At 40.9% G+C, this 23459-nt stretch overlaps 1 protein-coding gene across 13 annotated transcripts in view; it reads left to right on the forward strand.

Annotated features, from left to right (window-relative positions):
- Positions 1-23459, forward strand: part of LOC117400717 (focal adhesion kinase 1-like) — a 164041-nt gene that overhangs the window by 103598 nt on the left and 36984 nt on the right. For 5 of the 13 annotated variants that reach the window (XM_059021267.1, XM_059021264.1, XM_059021265.1 and 2 more), the window contains 11 exons: positions 1654-1740; positions 6739-6756; positions 10996-11052; positions 12301-12321; positions 13321-13418; positions 13666-13750; positions 19160-19260; positions 20094-20209; positions 20303-20403; positions 20926-21015; positions 21385-21589. In XM_059021267.1, the coding sequence (XP_058877250.1) occupies positions 1654-1740; positions 6739-6756; positions 10996-11052; positions 12301-12321; positions 13321-13418; positions 13666-13750; positions 19160-19260; positions 20094-20209; positions 20303-20403; positions 20926-21015; positions 21385-21589 (979 nt within the window). Of the gene's footprint in view, positions 1-1653; positions 1741-6738; positions 6757-9168; positions 9295-10995; positions 11053-12300; positions 12322-13320; positions 13419-13665; positions 13751-13854; positions 14166-19159; positions 19261-20093; positions 20210-20302; positions 20404-20925; positions 21016-21384; positions 21590-23459 lie in introns of those variants that run through there. The other 8 variants (XM_059021266.1, XM_059021268.1, XM_059021275.1 and 5 more) reach the window with 8 other exon arrangements.

Consider the following 23459-nt stretch of genomic DNA (forward strand, 5'->3'; position numbering starts at 1 on the left):
GCCAAGGCCGCTTCTATGAGAGCCCAGTACGGGGTATAAGTGGGCTGTGTTCGAGACCTGGTGTCTGGCGTGGCACTTGAACCCCACTACATGTCCCATGCCGGTCATTCTGCAGTCCTTGCAAGACCTCTTTGATGAGAGCAAATCACCCTTGACATTTGAAGGTGTACTTGGCAGTGATTTCCGCTTGCCATGTTAAAATTGACTCTGTCTCCCCAGGAGCTCACTTCCTGGCGGGGCAGTTTTTGAAAGGGGCACGAAGGCTGGGCCCTCCCCTTAAGGACAATGTCCCTCAGTGGCGGCTGAACATAGTGCTTAATGCACTCATGGAGCAGTCCATTGAGCCCCCGCATTCAGCTGAGCTGAAGCATCTGTCTTTTAAGACAGCACTTTGCTTGCTATCACCTCCGCCAAGCATGTGCGTGAGATGCAAGCCTTTTCTGTGGCGAAAGCTTGTCTGTTTTTCGTGGAGTCTAGGACCAAGGTCACGCTCCGCACAAACCTGGCTTTCTTGCTCAAATGTGTTTCTACCTTCCACGTCAACCAATCAGTGGAGCTGGAGTTTCCATCCCCCTCCTTTCCAGTCGGATAGGGAGCGTAAGCTCCATGCGCTTTGCCCTGTTAGAGCATTAGCGTATAATGTTGACAGAACAAGAAGTTGGAGGCAATCTGAACAGCTGTTCATCTGCTATGGAGCGAAGGCCCACGGTAAAGCCCTATCTAAGCAGAAGCTGTCCGGTTGGATTGCAGAGACAGTGAAGATTGCTTACAATAAGCAAGCCAACTTGCCCCCTCCTGTGAAGGTCACTGGTCGCTCCACAGAAGGTATGTCTGCCTCTTGGGAGTTTTTCTAGGGTGCATCTGTCACTGACATTTGCAATGCTGCAGTATGGGTCACGCCCCATACTTCACAAGGTGTTACAGACTGAATGTGCTGGATCCTCAAAACCCTGGCTTTGGGACCAGAGTGCTAACGCCAGCTTCTATATCGAGACCGGAAGCACCTGCAGAGAATTGATTCCTGTTGTGTACTAAAGTAATAAATTAATAAATAACCTATATTGTGGCAGCCTTGCCGTCTGACCCTCTCTGATTTAAGTTGTTCTGCGAGTAATGCACTTTGCGATGGCTTGGGTGTAATTACCCATTATGTAACGGATGCGTTTCGTACTTGAAAGGGAACGTTAGGGATGCAGACTGGTGTGATGACGTTGCCGGTCACTGCGTGACAGCTTTAGTAAGTCTCAGGATTTTCAGGTAAACAAAGTTAACCCGTTATGTAATGGGTACATTCCTATTTCAGGGAACAAGGGTTATGATAATTGTATTTAATTGTATTGTTTTTGTGTAAGCATGATAAATGTTAATTTCATATAACAATGTAACCTTCTCAAGAAACAAATATTTTGACAGATGCGATTTACAGAGACCCACGTTAGGGTTTGGGGGACAAAAAAAGCTTTTTTAGTTCCCTAGTTTTAGTCTTTTCTGTTTTTTTTTTTTGGTGGGTGGGTCTGTTTGTTCTTGTCGATCATTGTTTCAAGGCTTTTCTTTGCTATTTTAATTTCCATTATTTTTTCTTACCTTGTTTTGTCTCCCCCCCCCCCCCCCCTCTCTCTCTCTCTCTCTCTCTCTCTCTCTCTCTGTATAAAGGAGTGAATCACAGTCAACCTAGAGTTCAGAAAGCCAGGCGCTTTCTCCTTCCTTTCTTCTTCTGTTCTCATCAGTCTCCACCCAAGGGTACTGCACTGACATTCACACAGCCGCCTTGCAGCCTACCTGACTAATGTGATGTAGCGCTATTGTCTGTCTGCCTAACCCTTTTCAAGTCAAGCAGATTCAGTGCATATCCAGCCCTGGGAAGTGCAATACAAGGGAGACCAGCTGTTTTTATAGGAAGTACAGACAGGGTCATGTTTTTATTTATTTCTAGTTTCCAAGTCACATTTTGTATAGGGAAGGGTGTCTGGACTGACGCTATTCCAAGTTTTGTATTTATTTTTGTATTTTTTTTTTTTAATAATCATACATATATACAAACATACATACATACATGCACACGTACATACATACGTACATACATACATACTATCCTTTAGATATCTCCATACTTGTATTTTAAATAAATACAAAGCGCTTGTCCGAGATTGCTGGAGAAGAGAACTGTGCAGGGTCCCAGTGGGTGAGCTACATTGTAACAATGCATGGTAATCAGCCTCGGTATGAGTGCATCCAGCTTGACGTGCAATGAGTACATTCTCTACCTTCCATGGAAAGAGAATCACTATTATCTACAGGGCTCTCCTTTCCTACCTGTATCTTTCTGTCTATATTTCTTCCATGGAAAGAGAATCACTATTATATACAATCAATCAATCAATCAATCAATCTTTATTTTATATAGTGCCTTTCATAGTGGACCACCATCACAAAGTAGTGTGGAGTAGTGGTTAGGGCTCTGGACTCTTGACCGGAGGGTCGTGGGTTCAATCCCAGGTGGGGGACACTGCTGCTGTACCCTTGAGCAAGGTACTTTACCTAAATTGCTCCAGTAAAAACCCAACTGTATAAATGGGTAATGGTATGTAAAAATAATGTGATATCTTGTAACAATTGTAAGTCGCCCTGGATAAGGGCGTCTGCTAAGAAATAAATAAATAAATAAATAATAATAATAATAATAATAATAATAATAACAATTGTAAGTCGCCCTGGATAAGGGCGTCTGCTAAGAAATGAATAATAAATAAAATGATACAGTAAAAACAATGCATAATACAGTAGTGAAAAATGCATAATACATGAAATAGTAGCAACAACACAGCAGCTAATAGCAGATTTCAGGCTTAAAGAGCATGGAAAGCAAAGCGAGAACAGGCAGGTCTTGAGAGTTGATTTAAAGCGAGCGGCGGTGGGAGCATCACACACCAAAGCTGGGAGAGAGTTCCAGAGAGTCGGAGCCATGAAGCTAAATGAGCGTTCTCCAGGTGTGGTGCACTTTTGCTTGGGGATAACAAGCAGGCCAGAGTCAGAGGACCTCGGATTGCCGGCAGGGACATAGCGGGTCAGCAGGTTTTGGAGGTACCTGTTTGATGAAGGGCATTGTAGGTGAGCAGGAGAGTTTTGAAAATAATCTTGAACTTTACAGTTAGCCAGTGTAGCTGGGCAAGATGGGGAGTGATGTGATCACGCTTTTTACATCTGGTAAGGATCCTGGCGTGCCGGGAGACCACCATAGAGATAGTTGCATTAATCGAGTCGAGAAGAGACAAATACATGACAGAGTATCTCCGCATCAGGGAGGGAAAGGTAGGGGCGGACAGGTTGCTGTCAAGAAGTACACCAAGGCTTCGTACTGTGGGGGACGGCAGCGACAGACAATTTCTGAGGTTCAGGGCAGCTATATTAAGATTCTTAAGTTGAGTTTTAGATCCTACTAGAAGGAGTTCAGATTTGCTAGTGTTCAGCTGAAGAAAATTGGCAAACATCCAGGCCTCGATGTCTTGAGTGCAAGCCGAGACCCGGGCCATGGCAGAGGGGCTTCCAGGGTCGAGTTTTAAGTAGAGCTGGGTGTCGTCGGCATAGGAGTGAAACATGAGGCTGTGTTTGTGGATGAGGTGACCCAAGGGAAGCATGTAGATATTGAAGAGAAGGGGCCCAAGAACAGATCCTTGAGGGACACCACAGGAAGAGCTTCTAGTTGTTGCGCACCTCGTCTCTGGAATTCTATTCCAAGTGATATCAGAGGTGCAGCTACAATTTAACCCTTTGTGGTCCATTTATTCAGTGCGTCTCAGGCACGTCAAGTCAAATTTATTTTCACACGTGCAGTTTATTTTAGACGTGCTGTTTTAAAAGTATTTTTTTTCACAGTAAAACAGGTTTAAAAGGCACTGCATATCAACAGGACACTCAGTACTGCATCTCCAGCCCCGCCCCACCCCTTGTTCGCTGTATTTTTCACATACCTCTTCATTATTTTATTTTATTTGTTTATTTTTAGCAGACGCCTTTATCCAAGGCGACTTACAGAGACTAGGGTGTGTGAACTATGCATCAGCTGCAGGGTCACTTACATTTACATCTCACTTGAAAGACGGAGCACAAGGAGGTTAAGTGACTTGCTCAGGGTCACTCAATGAGTCAGTGGCTGAGGTGGGATTTGAACCGGGGACCTCCTGGTTACAAGCCCTTTTCTTTAACCACTGGACCACACAGCCTCCATAGTCGTGCATACTGATAAATCATCTCCTGATCACTCGTTTTATCACCAAACTCCTCAATAATGCGATCCAAGTCGTTATTTTATTACGATAACATCTCAAAAAGCTCTGCAAATGTCTGATATTCTTTGAGCACTGGATGCAGAAGCAGCTATCTTGTTTGTTTATGTCCGTGTTATCTCTGTGGTGCCGGGGCTATGTGTATTGCTCAGATCCGCCCCTTTTCTTTTCCCCCATTCGGCTTCTCTCGGCTCCTATTGGTCTCATTTGGCCATTTAATGTTTTTCTCGGCTTTTTCCGGAGAAAAAACAACTGCAGACCTGTGTTTTATGTCTTTTTGATGTCGGACAGGGTCCGACATTGGACCAGAAAGGGAAAATTGTAATGTTGGACCTGGTCTAACATAGGACTGCAAAGGGTTAATCTTTTAAGTCAGGTTTACGTGCTTAGGCTGGGCTGTTAGCCATTTGTTTTTGGGTCTTGTTGTAAAGCGCCCTGGGATGCTTCGCATGAAGAGCGCTATATAAGAGCAAACTGTGTTGTATCCAGCATCGAAAACAGACTGCATTTGTCCAGATAGGTAAGAGGACATCCAGGTGAGACAGGTTCCAGAGATCCCAGCATACTTCTGAAGGCGGTTAAGAAGAATGCTATGATCTATGGTGTCAAAAGCGGCTTCAGTCAAGGAAGACAACCACAGAGGGAGCATCAGCATTCAGCAGGAGATAATTTACAATCCGGAGCAGAGCACTTTCAGTACTGTGATGCGACTGGAAGCCAGACTGCAGAGATTCAAACAGTTTGTTATCCGTGAGATGTCTCATCAGCTGACTGGCTACAGACCTGTCAAGAGTTTGAGAGAAAGGGGAGATTGGAGATGGGACAGAAATTAGATAAGTCATCCGGGTCGAGTTAGGGTTTTTTGAGTACCGGCATAACTCGGGCAAGCTTAAGGGCAGCAGGAACCGAGCCTGAGTCCAGGGACAGGTTGAGAGTGTGCATAATGGAGGAGCAAGATCAGAGGCACAGAGATGGACAGGGGTCCAGGGATCATGTGGCAGTGGTTGATTTCAGCAGTCAGCCAGAGACATCAGCAATGGAGAGAGGAGAGAAAGAGGAGAGAGCAGGAGGGGCAACCAGAGGAGAGTCAAGGTGGTTAAGTAGTAGAATGGGTTTGTGGTGGGAGAAAGAAAGAGGAGAAATCATGACAGGTAAGAGAGGAGGATGAACGGGATATGGATCTGTCAGTGGCTGGATGTAGGATTTGGTCAATGGTCTTAAACAAAACATTGGGTTTACCAAGTCCCATAGTTATGATTTTGTACATTTTGTATGAGTTTGTACATTACTAAAGGAGTACGACACTGGGAGGGATAATCTAGTCTTCTGTTTTGATGACTTTGCATCCCAGGCTTTTGTAAAATCCTCAGGACGGACATTATTTCATAGCATTGGTCATGAGCCCACTGAAGTAAGTTTGTGGTGTTTTATTATTATTTACTTTTAACGTTTACCTGTTTTGTGTTTTAAAAACCTTGTTTGGATTTTACATGATTCCTGTGTAAAGGTAATAAAGCGAATTAAATTGAAAAGATATTGCAGTCTTCCAACCCCACAGTGTTAGCAGAACAGCTGTTTCATTAGTAATACCTAAACTGTTTGTTTAAGAACTTTGAGATCCCCTTCTTCAGGAGGTAATACAGCACACCCTGGTCTCCTAATGCCTGTCAAACTGCTTTGTGTATTCTTTAACGGCTGCATTGCAATGCCTACGTTCCCACTCCTCGCTTTTTAACATTTAACATTCAGAACAGTAACCATGAGTACCATTAAGCTAAATGTAATCCTCACAAGTGTGGCTAAGGGACCTTTTCTCTCTTACATCTTCAGCCTTTTTGGTGTCAAGAATTAGGGTGGAATAAAATTGGGGTGCTATGAAACCTTAATTCAACCATTTAATGGGGCATTAAAGATTAATATTATGGGGTCCCTGAGTGGCTCACCTGGTAGAAGCACAGCCGTGTGGTGTGCAGGGTGAGTCATACGTCCTGGCTGTGCGGAGTCACCGGTCTTCGCTGGGGATGCCGAAGGGAGCGTCGCATTGGCTCTGGAGCTCACGTGGGTTAGGTTGGTAGCTCGCTGACAGCCGCTCTCGAGTTCCTGTGTGTAAAAGAGGAAGCTGGCTTGGTCGTGGGATCGGAGGATGCCCACTGAACCTTGAGTTCTCCTGAGCAGCTGTGTGGGGAAAACATTATTGGACATTCAAAACTGGGGATGAAATCGGCGGTAAAATAATTGGGTATTTTATATATATATGTATATTTTTGTATAAGAACATTGCGATTTAACCTTGTACAGCCACTACTCTAAAGGGTTAAATTACTTTCTTGTTGACTGTTAAAATGTGTTAATTGTAATTTTAAACTTTGTAATTATGTAACACTATTTTTCCCCTTTTTTTTTGGTTCTCTCTCCCTGTCTCTCGCTTCTTTCTGCATGCTTCCTGGATCTGCAGATGAAATTAGTGGGGACGGTAATGTTTTGCTTTTTAAAATGTCTTCTAACTCTTTCTACTCTGCTACTAACATGCTAGAAACAGTGGTTCTAGGTAATGTGATTGTATCTTATAAACCTCATGTCTGGTGTGTGGAGGTGGTGTGATTGTATCTTATAAACCTCATGTCTGGTGTGGTGGAGGTGGTGTGATTGTATCTTATAAACCTCATGTCTGGTGTGGTGGAGGTGGTGTGATTGTATCTTATAAACCTCATGTCTGGTGTGGTGGAGGTGGTGTGATTGTATCTTATAAACCTCATGTCTGGTGTGGTAGAGGTGGTGTGATTGTATCTTATAAACCTCATGTCTGGTGTGGTGGAGGTGGTGTGATTGTATCTTATAAACCTCATGTCTGGTGTGGTGGAGGTGGTGTGATTGTATCTTATAAACCTCATGTCTGGTGTGGTGGAGGTGGTGTGATTGTATCTTATAAACCTCATGTCTGGTGTGGTGGAGGTGGTGTGATTGTATCTTATAAACCTCATGTCTGGTGTGGTGGAGGTGGTGTGATTGTATCTTATAAACCTCATGTCTGGTGTGGTAGAGGTGGTGTGATTGTATCTTATAAACCTCATGTCTGGTGTGGTGGAGGTGGTGTGATTGTATCTTATAAACCTCATGTCTGGTGTGGTGGAGGTGGTGTGATTGTATCTTATAAACCTCATGTCTGGTGTGGTGGAGGTGGTGTGATTGTATCTTATAAACCTCATGTCTGGTGTGGTGGAGGTGGTGTGATTGTATCTTATAAACCTCATGTCTGGTGTGGTGGAGGTGGTGTGATTGTATCTTATAAACCTCATGTCTGGTGTGGTGGAGGTGGTGTGATTGTATCTTATAAACCTCATGTCTGGTGTGGTGGAGGTGGTGTGATTGTATCTTATAAACCTCATGTCTGGTGTGGTGGAGGTGGTGTGATTGTATCTTATAAACCTCATGTCTGGTGTGGTAGAGGTGGTGGTGGTAAGTTTCAGTTACTAGACTTCGCTGTAGTGGTGTTTCCTAGCCCTTTCAGTCCCGAATTCATTTTGTTTTGTGTGTCCTGTTAGTGTAATGTCATTATTTCACTCCCAGGGTGGAATTAGAGAATCTAGAGCTAACTTGATAACACTATGTAACACAATTTTTGTTCCTGGGTAGTAAGTGTTATTTCCTAATTGCTTATGCCTCAAAAGTATAGAAAATGGCTATTATTCCCCACAAACTTTGCTTTTGTGACCAGGACAGTGATATTTTGAAATTTACCTATTTCCAATGAGAAAACGGGCGAATTCGTGTCTTATAATTCACATAAAGTCAGAAAAAACAACATATGAATCCAAATTGTGAGTAGTTTTTCGAGATTTACGATTATACTGTAAATCATTTTCACGAATCAGCCCCCAAATGTAGTCTCCCATCATGTTCTCGTTATACTGTCCTTGGTAGCGGCGTTCAAAGTCCAGTATATCCTGGTGGAAGTGCTCGCCTTGCTCCTCCGAGTACGCTCCCATGTTCTTCTTGAATTTATCAAGATGAGCATCAAGGATATGGACTTTGAGGGACATCCTACAGCCCATTGTGCCGTAGTTCTTCACCAGAGTCTCAACCAGCTCCACATATTTTTCGGCCTTGTGATTGCCCAGGAAGCCCCGAACCACTGCGACAAAGCTGTTTCAAGCCGCTTTCTCCTTACTAGTGAGCTTCTTGGGGAATTCATTGCACTCCAGGATCTTCTTTATCTGTGGTCTGACGAAGACACCGGCTTTGACCTTTAACTCAGACAGCTTAGGGAAGAAGTCTTGAAGGTACTTGAAGGCTGCCGACTCCTTATCTAGAGCTCTGACAAATTGTTTCATAAGGCCCAATTTGATGTGCAGTGGTGGCATCAGCACCTTCCGGGGGTCCCAGCCGTACTCATCGTACTTCAAGCGTCCAGCAAGGTCTTGATGCTGTTGTAATCCTCTTTGAGGTGCACCGAGTGAGCCAGGGGAAGCAGCACGGCTTTGAGGCTCCTGGATGAGCTGTCAATGAAGGACAGTATAACGAGAACATGATGGGAGACTACATTTGGGGGCTGATTCGTGAAAGTGATTTACAGTATAATCGTAAATCCCGAAAAACTACTCGCTTCTAAATCTCTTGTAGTCATTTTTGTATTACTTTAGTATAAATACATGTTAATTTGGATTCATATGTTGTTTTTTTCTGACTTTATGTGAAGGAAAAGACACAAATTCGCCCATTTTCTCATTGGAAATAGGTAAATTTCAAAATATCACTGTCCTGGTCACAAAAGCAAAGTTTGTGGGGAATAATAGCCATTTTCTATACTTTTGAGGCATAAGCAATTAGGAAATAAGACTTACTACCCAGGAACCAAAAAAAAATAAAAATTTGTTACACGGTGTAATCCAAGGAAACCGTACCTTAAATGTGAATTACTGTCTCTTTTTAGGGATGGGAATGAGACTCCTATTGCATAGCAGTTACACCCTGTCCAGCTTGGTTAGCCACAGTGTACAGGTAACAGGCTCAGGTGTGTCTTATTAGACTCGTTGTAAAATCAGGAATGTATCAAGCTGTAATGCAATGGGAGTCTTATTTCCATCCCTGACACATTATGATAAAGGTGTATTATTATTATTATTATTATTATTATTATTATTATTATTATTTTCTTCATTGCATTCAATGAGCAACACTATCATACATTTTTCACATTTCTGATTGTCTCATGGCGAATGCAGAGACGTTAAAAACACTGCAGTCATGGGAAAAGCAGCGCTTAGTTACTGAGGAGGAGACCCAAAGAGTGTCTTCTGAGAGTCCTCATGCTTTTGTTCGTCTTCATGACCAAACACTGCTTTTACTGTGGCAGTGAAATGTGCTTTCAGCATTCATCATGTGACAGTTTGTCAGAAAAGGCTGTTGATCTGTAATTGTGTTCAGTAATTGCTATGCAAAACATACCATTAAAAAGAGTCAAATACCTGTTAATAGACATACAAGCGGACAGTAATTTATATTAGGAGAGATGTCCTGCAATATGTCATTAGCTTTATTTCCTTTACATAAATAGCAACTCTCATTACTTTCACAAGCACTTAACTACACGCTTTAATAACTTGGTTCCCTACAAGTCAATTGCACACGAAAGGTATTGTGGCTAAGCTGGAGCAGTGTTGGTGGGTCTACCGGAGCCTCTTCTGGGTTCAACATTGCAGAATATCAGCAAGTCTGGATTCCCTGCAGATACTCCAACTCAACAATCTTGCCACGTTACTGTAGTTTTTGACTAGTCTGACAGGAATAAAAACATAAAGGAGGCTGTGTGGTCCAGTGGTTAAAGAAAAGGGCTTGTAACCAGGATGTCCCCGGTTCAAATCCCACCTCAGCCACTGACTCATTGTGTGACCCTGAGCAAGTCACTTAACCTCCTTGTGCTCCGTCTTTCGGGTGAGACGTAATTGTAAGTGACTCTGCAGCTGATGCATAGTTCACACACCCTAGTCTCTACAAGTCGCCTTGGATAAAGGCTTCTGCTAAATAAACAAATAATAATAATAATAATAATAATAATAATAATAATAATAATAATAATAAAATAACATTTTGTAATTCAGTCCCTGTTTTCTTTCCAATGTCATACAAACCACGTTAAACAATGGTCACTTGGACATCTGTTTTATTTGTCATTGTCTGAAGATAACCCCATAACACTCTTGGCAATGGATTAGCTGGAGGCTTTTGCAGCTGCAGCTGTTGTTTTTTTAAAGCTATCTCATCTACAATGGGGTCTAAAACAGCTTAAAACAAGAAATTGATTGGGCTTCACCCTTCTTAAAGGTTTGCTCCAGCTGCTGTAGCATGTTTCTAGAAACAGTACTAGTAGACAAGACTCTTGAGTTCTAGTACATATGACTTCATCTGTTTTTCCAAAAAAAATAAATAAAAGCAATAAATTTAAATCCTTCCTGGCCCACCTCCTGCCTCACTCTTGTTGAATAGCAGTGCTGTGTTTATGTCCTCTGATTGGACGGAGGCATTTGCACAGCACTGTGTGGGTGGGGGATTGGTGGCTGAGTCACATTGTTTTAGTAGGATTTTCTACATGGACAGACAAATGAGGGAGTTTTAACTTACAGTTGCTTTTGTTTGGCTTGAATATACATGTGTCAGATTTATTGAAAGCTGCTTAAGAACTTCACACAAGCTAACAGGCTCATTCTCCTTGCAGAGACGGACGACTATGCAGAAATTGTAGACGAAGAGGACACATACACCATGCCCTCGAGTAAGTACGTCAGTAACACCAAGGCACTGCTGGGGAAATCACAGTGTGTTTTGAATGGGTCTCATAGGAGCAACCAGGGGATGGTTTTTTAAAATTTGTAATCTGGATAACAGTGATCTGAATTTTGTAATTCTATATTTTGTAATTAAGATTACTTTTATCTGGATCATTTTTATTTGTTTTTTTCAGAAAATGTCACTGCTGGATTACATTTATCCAGATTACAAATAATTACGATTACGAAAGTAATTTTGAACACAAAATATAGGATTACAAAATCTGGGTCACTGTTATCCGGATTAAAAATTTAAAAAAACTGGAAACCAAATTCTTTTGCACAAACAGATGTTGCACTTGTGTGTACTATTTGAATGTGTTTCCAAACTGTACAGTGTGCACTCTTGTGAATGTGTTTCCACTCTTGTGAATGTGTTTCCAAACTGTACAGTGTGCACTCTTGTGAATGTGTTTCCACTCTTGTGAATGTGTTTCCAAACTGTACAGTGTGCACTCTTTGAAGGTGTCCCCCCCCCCCACCCCTCCCCCAAATAATTTTGAAAGTATTACAATAAGCCCTGTTAACAGTTTGATTATTGAGGATGGTGTTGCATGTGTGTTCAGGGGTTCATGTGGTGGATTTGTCATTGATCTCTTTTATATGAAGTGGTCTTGGTAGATTTGTTTTTTAAACCCGTGTTTTGGAATGTTTAAAGATTAATTTGGTACTGTGTGTGTTTTAATATGTATTTATTTAGTTACATTTAAAGCTTCATTTTCATAATTAAGTGAAGCACCCTCTGCAGCATGAAGAGTACATTTGTTAAAAAAAATGACAAACACGCAGTTCTGGTGAGAAGAACTAGTAACAGGGTTGCTTGGCATTCCTATTAGAGGTTTCCATTTTAACATACAGTACACTTGATTCAAGGGACTTGACTCTGAAGTGTTGAATTCAGTCTGAGACTCTGTCCCTACTACTGACACCAATGTGCTACAAATCAAATTGGGCATTTGCAGTTTAATTTGAAGGTATTTGTTTTGTATATCCAGCCTTACTTCCCAGATATATTGTCTCAGATTAAAAAAGTCTTAATTATCATGTTTTCAGATAAGCCTAGTGTATAAAGTGTCTTGCCATTGTGCTGAGAATATTAACCCAGGCACATCTTGTACAGTTGGTATAACCCAGAATCTGATGTTTACTAAAAGACAGCTTTTTGATCTCTCTCTCCAATAACTGCCGTGCAGAAAGCTGTGGATTAGAAGAAGGTAATGGGTTCTCGTTTTCCTTGGTGTTCAGTGTTCATTCTTGCTGCCTGTGGAATGGAGTGTCCCTGTGTCTGTTGTACTTTTTATTTAATCCATACCTTTTGGGTTTGATTTGTTTTTTTGCTCATCATCCTAGTCACCCCCTTGTGGTTGTGTTACTGACTGCACCAGACTGAAAGGGTGAAAAAAATCAAACAAACAATGTGTTTGTTGGACTTGTGTTACTGGCTGCACTTTGTTGTGCATATTGATACATCGAGACATTTTCATGGCAAGAAGCAGATGTGCAAAACGCAAGGGTGTGTGCAGGGAACTGTCGAAACAACATGCGAAGGAAACATGTACAGTGTGAAAGATGTCTGCTACACAAAACGAAAGCAGGTACAAGTTCCTTCCTCATGGAAGATTAGACGGACCATGTTTGTCACACAGACTAGTGTGTTTCCACGCAGAGGCAATATAGCTTATACAACGCTTCATTGGGCATGCGCCGGTACTTTTCAGAGCACATGTGAGGGTACATGCGGAAGTCATGTTTTTTGACTCTGAAGAGATTCTCGAGAACGGTGATTTTTGACATAGCAGTGTGGCATTATGCAGATGTTTGAGTGCATACAGATTATTATACAATGACCAAATACATTCGGAATAGCAAGGTGGGATAGTTTGTTTTATTTTTCATGTAGTGCTGATGTACCCTTTAAATAAGTTTCCATTTTAACACTCAGTTTTGCCCACCTGTTTCTGACGATCTTCCAGCCCCATCCCCCAGCTTCACATTATCCCCTTCAGTCTCTGTGGCCACAAAAAAAACAAAAAACAGGACTAGTTATGTGTCTGTCTTGTCCCCCACTCTAAATCTGACTGCAATACAATCTCAGGGCAGTGTGCCTGGTCAGTTTGTTACCTGTGAATACAATCTCAGGGCAGTGTGCCTGGTCAGTATGTTGCCTGGGACAGTTCTGTGCAGCTCACTATCCTTCGGTCTTGCTTTTGCAGCCAGGGACTATGAGATCCAGAGAGAGAGAATGGAGCTGGGCCGGTGTATTGGAGAGGGACAGTTTGGGGATGTGCACCAAGGCGTCTATATGAGTTCAGTAAGTGGACATTGTTGTGGGAGTAATGTCTGCCTGTTATTGTTGGGTTGCTATTGATTATATCTAGTGTAATGTCTTATAGCTATATTGCAATTGCTTTTAAGTTCTTCACTTACGTATGCTTGTCCTGCTTGTTTCCCCTGCCAGCATAGCAATCACAGATGCTGCATCTCTGAGGGTAATCTGGGGCTGATTTTCTTTGAAATTCAATTTTTTACAATATTTATTTTATTTATTTTTTGTATAGGAAGACACTTCTATGTCAGTGGCTATTAAAACATGCAAAAACTGCACGTCTGATAGTGTAAGGGAGAAGTTCCTTCAGGAAGCCTGTAAGTACCGTCTGCTGTGTCTATTAAAACATGCAAAAACTGCACGTCTGATAGTGTAAGGGAGAAGTTCCTTCAGGAAGCCTGTAAGTACCGTCTGTTGTGTCTATTAAAACATGCAAAAACTGCACGTCTGATAGTGTAAGGGAGAAGTTCCTTCAGGAAGCCTGCAAGTACCGTCTGCTGTGTCTATTAAAACATGCAAAAACTGCACGTCTGATAGTGTAAGGGAGAAGTTCCTTCAGGAAGCCTGTAAGTACCGTCTGCTGTGTCTATTAAAACATGCAAAAACTGCACGTCTGATAGTGTAAGGGAGAAGTTCCTTCAGGAAGCCTGCAAGTACCGTCTGCTGTGTCTATTAAAACATGCAAAAACTGCACGTCTGATAGTGTAAGGGAGAAGTTCCTTCAGGAAGCCTGTAAGTACCGTTTGCTGTGTCTATTAATATTACAAGTAAACTTAGAAATACAAGTAAACTTAGAAACACAACAGATTCAATGCAAACAGACATGCTGTCAACACATATTGAACACTGTTCCTCAGATTTAAGCCTATGTTTATATTGCAGATGAATGCACTGAGTGTGTGTGTATGTACATAAAGTTGAAGACATTGACGATTACTTCTATTAAAAACATTTGTCACTTAATTTATTATGTTCCTTATAGCATTACTAAGTTTAGCTTTAAGATGGGCTCTGAAATGCTGACTACTTTCTCTCTATTATAATTAGCAGATTTGCTCAGTGTAATTTTCAGAAAGGCATCCTAACTGGTTGGAAGTACTTTTCACTAATGTTATATAGTGACAAACATTCGCTTATCTATAGTGGCCTGCCTGACATGTTTTGAAAGTGTAAACTTAAAAAAAGTGGCACTAAAAAAAGTATTAACTATTAAAACATTTGACAGTAATTATTTATCATTGCTCTGTCATTCTGCGGTTCTTGAGCTTCCTTTTCAATAATTACATACTGCTGTCTGCAATATATGGTATATGCACAGTTTTTACTCTAGCTAGGCTGTCTAGCAAAAAATAAAATTACAAGGCCTTTAATTGTATTAATGCCATAGAAAAATGTTGCTCACCGTTATATATATATATATATATACATACATACATACATACATACATACATACATACATACATACATACATACATACATACATACATACAGTGCCTATAGAAAGTCTACACCCCCTTGAACTTTTTTCACATTTTGTTGCGTCAGTGCCTCAGAGTTTTATGCATTTAAATTAGGATTTTTTCCACTTATCTACACACCATACTCCACACTGTTAATGGGAAAAAGGTTTTTCTTGAGAAAAAAATTATATATTAAAAATACAAAACTGAAAGATCATAACTGGATAAGTCTCCACCCCCTGAGTTGATACTTGGTGGAAGCACCTTTGGCAGCAATTACAGCTGTGAGTCTGTTGGGATAGGTCTCTACCAACTTTGCACACCTAGATTTGGCAATATTTGACTATTCTTCTTTACAAAATTGTTCAAGCTCTGTCAAGTTCCTTGGGGAGCATTGATGGACAGCAATCTTCAAGTCATGCCACAAATTCTCGATTGGATTTAGGTCGGGGCTCTGACTGGGCCACTCAAGGACATTTACCTTTTTGTTCCTTAGCCTCTCCAGTGTAGCTTTGGCTGTGTGCTTTGGGTCGTTGTCATGCTGAAAGGTGAACTTCCGTCCCAGTTTCAGCTTTCTTGCAGAGGGCAGCAGGTTTTCCTCAAGGACTTCTCTGTACTTTGCTCCATTCATTTTCCCTTCTATCCTGACAAGTGCCCCAGTCCCTGCCGATGAAAAACATCCCATAACATGATGCTGCCACTGCCGTACTTGACAGTAGGGATGGTGTTCTTTGGGTGATGCGCTAAACATAATGCTTTGCATTTAGGCCAAAAAGTTAGGCCAATTTTAGTTGCGTCAGACCACAAAACTTTTTGCCACATGGCTACAGAATCTCCTGAGTGTTTTTTTGCATACTTCAAAATGGGATTCAAGGTGGGCTTTCTTGAGTATTGCCTTCCTTCTTGCCACCCTACCATACAGGCCTGATTTGTGGAGTGCTTGGGATATTGTCACATGCACACTGACCAGTCTTGGCCATAAAAGCCTGTAGCTCTTGCAAAGTTGCCATAGGCCTCTTGGCAGTCTCTCTGATCCGTCTCCTTCTTGCTCGGTCATCCAGTTTGGAGGGACGGCCTGATCTAGGCAGGGTCTTGGTGGTGCCATACATCTTCCACTTCTTAATAATTGTCTTGACCGTGCTTCAAGGGATATTCAAGGCCTTTGATATTTTTTTATACCCATCCCCTGATTTGTGCCTTTTGTCCCAGAGTTCTTTTGAAAGCTCCTTGGTGTTCATGGCTGAGTCTTTGCTTTGAAATGCACTACCCAGCCGAGGGAACCTACAGAAACTGCTGAATTTATCCTGAAATCATGTGAATCACTACACTACGGGGGTTGCGGTCTGTCCATGATGCGTTGCATACCACGTTGTACATAGCAGGGCGTATCCATCTTGTCTTTCAGCCCCCCCCCATCTCGCACTATCTCTGCAAATCTCCTGCCTTTTAGCGTTTAGCTCAGACACCCATCTGTGACTTTGAGTCTTGTTAGGCTGTGCAAAACTGCATGTGGCTGATTTTACCAATGGGAAATGAAAGAACTTGAAACTTGCACAATATTGTATAGAAACTTAATATAAAAGCATATTAAAACAACTGAATTAGTAAGCACATTAAAACAACTGTAAAAACACATTCACACACAATTTAAACACAACTTCACTATAAAAGACACACACATACACATAATGTAAAACTTATTATTAATAACATAATACCTCATGCAGAAAGCCATCACTACAAGTCACTACCGAGATCGTTTCATCCGGGAACATGTTGTAAAAGTGATTGTTCTAATAGGGCATAATTTGCATTGAAAAAAACGGTTCTTGCTGCTTGGATCATTAAAAAAGGGAGTTTGTTATAGTGAAGTTAGACTGTGTGTGTGTGTGTGTGTACATACATTATTTATATATATATATAAATAATGTGTATGTATGTATGTATATGTATATATGCTACATACTGCTACACAATACATGCTGGATTTAAAAGTATGTACTGTATTACAGTCCACGTGTCATCTCTTTTGGCAAGTGATACTTAGAATCATATCGTTCTGAATTAAAATACTTCTGTTGAAAATATAGTACTGTACCAACAAAACCAACTACAGTACATCTAAATGGAAACCTACTTATTTTAATATACAGTCCTTTCAGCTGTGTATTTTTGTGTTCCCTGAAAAACAGACAAGGGGTGAAACGGGCCACAATAAAATAATCAGATATGTGTGACGTGTGTTTAACCGTCACTGAAGTCAAAACTTTATAGGGTTGGATATGTGAGACTGTGTGTGTGTGTGTGTGTGTGTGTGTCTCTCTCTCTCTCTCTCTCTCTCTCTCTCTCTCTCTCTCTCTCTCTCTCTCTCTCTCTCTCTCTCTCTCTCTCTCTCTCTCTCTCTCTCTCTCTCTCTCTCTCTCTCTCTCTCTCTCTCTCTCTCTCTCTCTCTCTCTCTCTCTCTCTCTCTCTCTCTATACAGTACTGTGCAAAAGTTTTAGGCAGGTGTGAAGAAATGCTGTAAAGTAAGAATGCTTTCAAAAATAGACATGTTAATAGTTTATATTTATCAATTAACAAAATGCAAAGTGAGTGAACAGAAGAAAAATCTACATCAAATCAATATTTGGTGTGACCACCCTTTGCCTTCAAAACAGCATCAATTCTTCTAGGTACACTTGCACACAGTTTTTGAAGGAACTCGGCAGGTAGGTTGGCCCAAACATCTTGGAGAACTAACCACAGTTCTTCTGTGGATTTAGGCAGCCTCAGTTGCTTCTCTCTCTTCATGTAATCCCAGACAGACTCGATGATGTTGAGATCAGGGCTCTGTGGGGGCCATACCTTCACTTCCAGGACTCCTTGTTCTTCTTTACGCTGAAGATAGTTCTTAATGACTTTCGCTGTATGTTTGGGGTCGTTGACATGCTGCAGAATAAATTTGGGGCCAATCAGATGCCTCCCTGATGGTATTGCATGATGGATAAGTATCTGCCTGTACTTCTCAGCATTGAGGAGACCATTAATTCTGACCAAATCCCCAACTCCATTTGCAGAAATGCAGCCCCAAACTTGCAAGGAACCTCCACCATGCTTCACTGTTGCCTGCAGACACTCATTCGTGTACTGCTCTCCAGCCCTTGTTGCTGTGCTCAGTCTTGCCATGGTGTATGACTTTTGACAGTAAACTGTCTTCAGCAACCTCACCTTGTTAGCTGAGTTTGGCTGTTCCTCACCCAGTTTTATTCCTCCTACACAGCTGTTTCTGTTTGAGTTAATGATTGTGTTTCAACCTACATATTGAATTGATGATCATTAGCACCTGTTTGGTATAATTGTTTAATCATACACCTGACTATATGCCTACAAAATCCCTGACTTTGTGCAAGTGTACCTAGAAGAATTGATGCTGTTTTGAAGGCAAAGGGTGGTCACACCAAATGTGGATTTGATTTAGATTTTTCTTCTGTTCACTCACTTTGCATTTAGTTAATTGATAAATAGAATCTATTAAAATGTCTATTTTTGAAAGCATTCTTACTTTACAGCATTTTTTCACACCTGCCTAAAACTTTCACAGTACTGTGTGTGTGTGTGTGTGTGTGTGTGTGTGTGTGTGTCTATATATATATATATATATATATATATATATATATATATATATATATATATATATATATATATATATATATATATATATATATAATAATTATACACACAATGCATTCATCTACAATATCAGCACACACATATCTGAGGCTTAAATCTGAGGTAAAGTGTTTGATAATTTTTGACAGCCTGTCTGTTTGTATTATTAATCCTAGAAGAGACCTCTCTATCCATTCTCTAACGTTTTAAAAGGCACCTTTATGTTCAGGAAATATGCAGACAAGGTGGGACTGGTAAGCAGAAAGAATTTTGAATTTCTGTACAGAGTACAGACAAGGCACTGTTTGAGCAAGATGGAGTGAGGCCTGAACCCTAGCCACACACGCAAGAGACTCTGTGCTGTGGCTTTCAAACACAGAACCAGCTGCTAATCCATATAGCAATCATACAGCTTTTATTAGTAGTATTTGAACCCTTTCGCTGTATTTTAATATGAACAAACTGTGCTATGGATTACAGTTAAAGCAGACTGCAAGTCCTGTCATCATCATCAGAATGCTGTATTCCTGGAGCCAGCTCCTTCAGTAAACTGCCAATAATAAATCAACTGAGAGCCATTATTTCTTTAAGAGGTGTGTTTGTGTGTGTCTCCCCAGTGACTATGCGACAGTTTGATCATCCCCACATAGTCAAGCTAATTGGAGTGATAACCGAGAACCCAGTCTGGATCATCATGGAGCTCTGTACACTTGGGGAGGTAAAGGAATTAGATTTCTTTCTATTTACAGTACTCACTGTAGCCTAGCACATTTAATCCTCCTGGGGGTTCAGTCAATTTAATTCCAGTCATATTATTCTCAGAACAAACTGAATAGGGTTTAACAAAATAAAGTGGTATTATTTGATTCTCTGTATTAGATTACACCACATTGAAAGTCTTGCATCGCTCCAGCTTTAAGAATTGCCTTTGGGGGTCAGAGTACAATAGTAAAGAAACCTGGAATGATTTCTATTGCTATTCACCCATCATGTAGCAAACAACCACAGCAATAATGCAGCTGCATTGAAAATAAACTCAGTTATGAATTTAAACAAGGTTACTTTTCATTTTATAACAAGAAAAACATTAACAACAAAATCTTGACGTTTCCTTTTCCTGGCGATTTGCAGATCACGAACACTACTTAACTGCACGTTCAGTGCAAGCTAGATTATAATGAGCAGAAATCAACTATAATGCCTAATCTATAAAAGTGAATTTGTACTGAACTCCCCTGATCATTAATGTCTTACAAGAGAATGTTGTAGAATATTAAACAGGGTGAACTCAGAGTACAGTACTAAACTGGGTGGGAATGTTTTGATATGCGTTTCCTTTTAAACTGATTTCAATGTTGCTTTCGACCTGTTTTCAGAATTTAATCATTTTACTTGTCCAAGCTCCTCTGGTTTTTTACTAAGATTATTTTATTATGTATTAATGGATTACTGTTTTTGCATAATCTGAGACATCCTTATAAATGATGTAATATGATTCAAATTTATAGCTTCTGTTTCTTGACTTCATGCCTTTTTTTTCTTTGTTGATAGCTGCGGTCATTTTTGCAAGTAAGAAAATACAACCTGGACTTGGCCTCCCTGATTCTCTTTGCCTATCAGCTCAGCACAGCACTCGCTTACCTAGAAAGCAAACGATTTGTACACAGGTAAGAAAAACAGAGTCAACCGTGACTATGGAGGTTTTGTTCCCACACATTTTTCAGACTGTGAAACCTCTTTTCACTTGTGCTTCTGTTCAGGGATATTGCTGCTAGAAATGTCCTAGTGTCTTCCACAGACTGTGTGAAGCTCGGAGACTTCGGGCTCTCCAGGTATATGGAAGACAGCTCCTATTACAAAGGTACAAGTCACCTTTTTGCAGTGTACAGGTTTCCCCTAGTGTGCTGCTTTTAACTTCTTCATTCATTCATTTAACAGTTTAAAAGTTTAATGGGGCATAAAATTGAAAAACTTCTTAATCCCAGAGGCTGAGTTAGAACAGAGACCTTTATATTGTTGATCCGCATTCCAAAATGAGAAATGTGCATGTTATAAATTAAAGTACACCAGCGATTTCATTGTATTCTAATGGAAATCTCCCTTACTTAAGCCAACATTTATAGAAATGAAATACCTAGCCCCATCTGGTGGTTTGAGAAGTTAATGTGTGCAGTACATGTTTAGGCCAGCAGTAATGTAGAGAAGGACTTGCCTATATAGCACACGTGTGTGTGTGTGTGTGTATATGTATGTATGTATGTATGTGTGTGTGTGTGTGTGTGTGTGTGTGTATATATATAGATATATATATATAACATGCTGTTGTTGCAGCTCTCTGTAGGAATTAGGTAGACATAGCTATTCAGATCATTTGTCTTTTCAGCTTCCAAAGGGAAACTGCCTATCAAGTGGATGGCTCCAGAATCGATTAACTTTAGACGCTTTACCTCAGCTAGTGACGTGTGGATGTTTGGTGAGTTTAACTGTTTTAACAACACAAATCCTTTATTTTATAGAAAGCTGTTAATAATGTAAGCACTCCTGAAGTCGTTTTCTCAGTTTAACAGATGTGTTGAAGCCCTTTTACGCAGGTCTGCTCATAGAATGTCATCTTTGCATTGTAACCTGCTTTATTTCATTTCATTCTGGAAAGAAAAGTGTTTTTTATTCACTTATTTATTTTTTTAAGTGTACTTGTTAACTGCACAGTCAGTAGCCACTGTTAGTTGTGTATAGATATGTGTATTAAACTCTGAGTAGGTTTTTATTCTGCATTGGTTATAGTGCTACATCACGCTTTCCAGAAAGACATTGTGGAAGTCATTGCTTCTGTTTATTGCAGGAGTGTGCATGTGGGAGATCCTGATGTATGGAGTGAAACCCTTCCAGGGTGTGAAAAACAACGACGTGATCGGAAGGATTGAGAACGGAGAGCGCCTGGCCATGCCCCACAACTGCCCCCCCACCCTCTACAGCCTCATGACCAAGTGCTGGGCCTACGACCCCAGCAAGAGGCCCCGCTTCACTGAACTCAAAGTGCAGCTCAAGTGAGTCTCAGTCCGGCCATGCTTCATTTCTATAAAGTTGTGCATCTGTCAACTTGTTGTTTCTTTTATTGTGGCAGTCTAATAAACAGCCAGATAACCGTGTGTTTTTTTTTGTTTTTTGTTTTTTGTTTTTTTGTACTTTCGTCAACTGTAAATATCCAGATAGCAATTGACAAGGTGATGTACCGGAGAACATAAAAAGTAGTTGAAAATAGTGACCAACGTAATCTGAAGAATTCTGCAAGAATGATTGATAACAAAGCGGAATGCTAATTGAAATAAATGCAGCAGTATTCTTCCTGGTTTCGGCACGCACCGTTTGTGTTAGCTGTTGAGCGGATCGTGCTGTGATGGTAGCGATCCTTTGATAATAGCAAGTTGTCAGTTATTCAGTGTGGAAGGGGGGTTCTGCACAGTCCCCTCTAGATGTCGCTGTTAGACTTTGGGGTTCCGCAGCACAAAAGAGGCCATGTAAAAACGTGATCTAATGTACTGTTTATTACAGGGGGGTGGGCATTGAGATTGTATTCCAGACATTTTATGGCTCATGTTTCCTAATTGTTCCTATGGATGTGTGCACACAGGGTTGGTGCAAGTAGTATGCAGATGAAAAGGGGAGGCGCCTATGTGTTTTTTCCTTTCCCAGGGTGTCTGATGAAGTGTGCAGTCGGCTCGTGCAATAAAACAGCGTGGCTGCTCAGCGCAGTGCTTTCTCTGTCTGAGTGATTCAGTCTGAGCCACATCCTGCTTCTGTGTTTCTGTTAACATGGTTACACTGATATTATCAGTGCTGTGGTGATTGCCCTCCACCTGAGATAAACAGCAAGGCTCAGAAAGCCAGGAGCACCTGTTAACATTACATACAACTTACTTGCTTCCAAATCAGGCACTCATGATCAAGATTTTGCTGCCAATGGTCTCAGCTATTTGAGGCAGTCCCATGACCAAGCTTATAAAGGCAGTAGAGAGGTGTTTTTACACAGTTCAAGTGCCTGTAAGAATTACACCTCCCGTGAATGTATATCTCACCAAGTCAGCCCTGTATGGGTTTATATAAGGCTGACTATGGATTTGAAAACTGTGTTCTTGGAAACCATGTAAATATTTATACCATTAATACTGCAGCAGCTAAATCTAATCTAGTCTAATCTCCTTACAAGGCATCAAGTAAAGGATCTGATGACTAAAGCAAACTTTCATGTCAGTCATAGGAAGCAGTATTTTTTTCTGTCTGGCCAACCTTTTTTTTCCTTTTTTTTTAGTGAAGATTTTTACTTGTTCTTTAATGATTTGTCTATATAAACATGTTCGCTGTGAATACATGTCTTGATAATGCAATGGGAGAGGATGTACAAGCTATGAAGACTTCTTGTGATTTTGATGGCCAGGTTGTTGGTACATACACTGTGCACTAACATCAGTATATGGGGAGGGGGGCACATTCCCTGTGGGTGTCTCCAGCCTTGTTGAGAAACACAGATATTCAAACAATGGGCTTGCTTCCCTAGCTGAGGATAATGAGACAGGCGGGTGTGGTAAGGTGTGTAGGGTGAAATCAGTTAGGATGAAATAAACTGTCAGGCTGCCCCCTTTAACCCTTCTTTGAGTTTAATACTTGTCAGACTGTATAACTTTGTCTGCTGGTCGAGCTACCTTAGCAACTAACAGTTGCTGGTGCTATCCTGTCCAGCTCAAGGAATCGTGCGGTCTTGGGCATTAAAGGTAGCTTTTATTCATTTCCGTTTCACATTTGAGCCATGGTGTTATCCTAGGAAAACACACTTGTGCTATTGTTTAAATGGCTGAGAAGCAATTTTCAGGTAGTCTGTGTTGTAAGCTAATTGGTGAATACGTTCTGTCTCTTATTGTA

The sequence above is a fragment of the Acipenser ruthenus genome, chromosome 4, assembly GCF_902713425.1.
Source record: "Acipenser ruthenus chromosome 4, fAciRut3.2 maternal haplotype, whole genome shotgun sequence".
NCBI classification, from domain to species: domain Eukaryota; kingdom Metazoa; phylum Chordata; class Actinopteri; order Acipenseriformes; family Acipenseridae; genus Acipenser; species Acipenser ruthenus.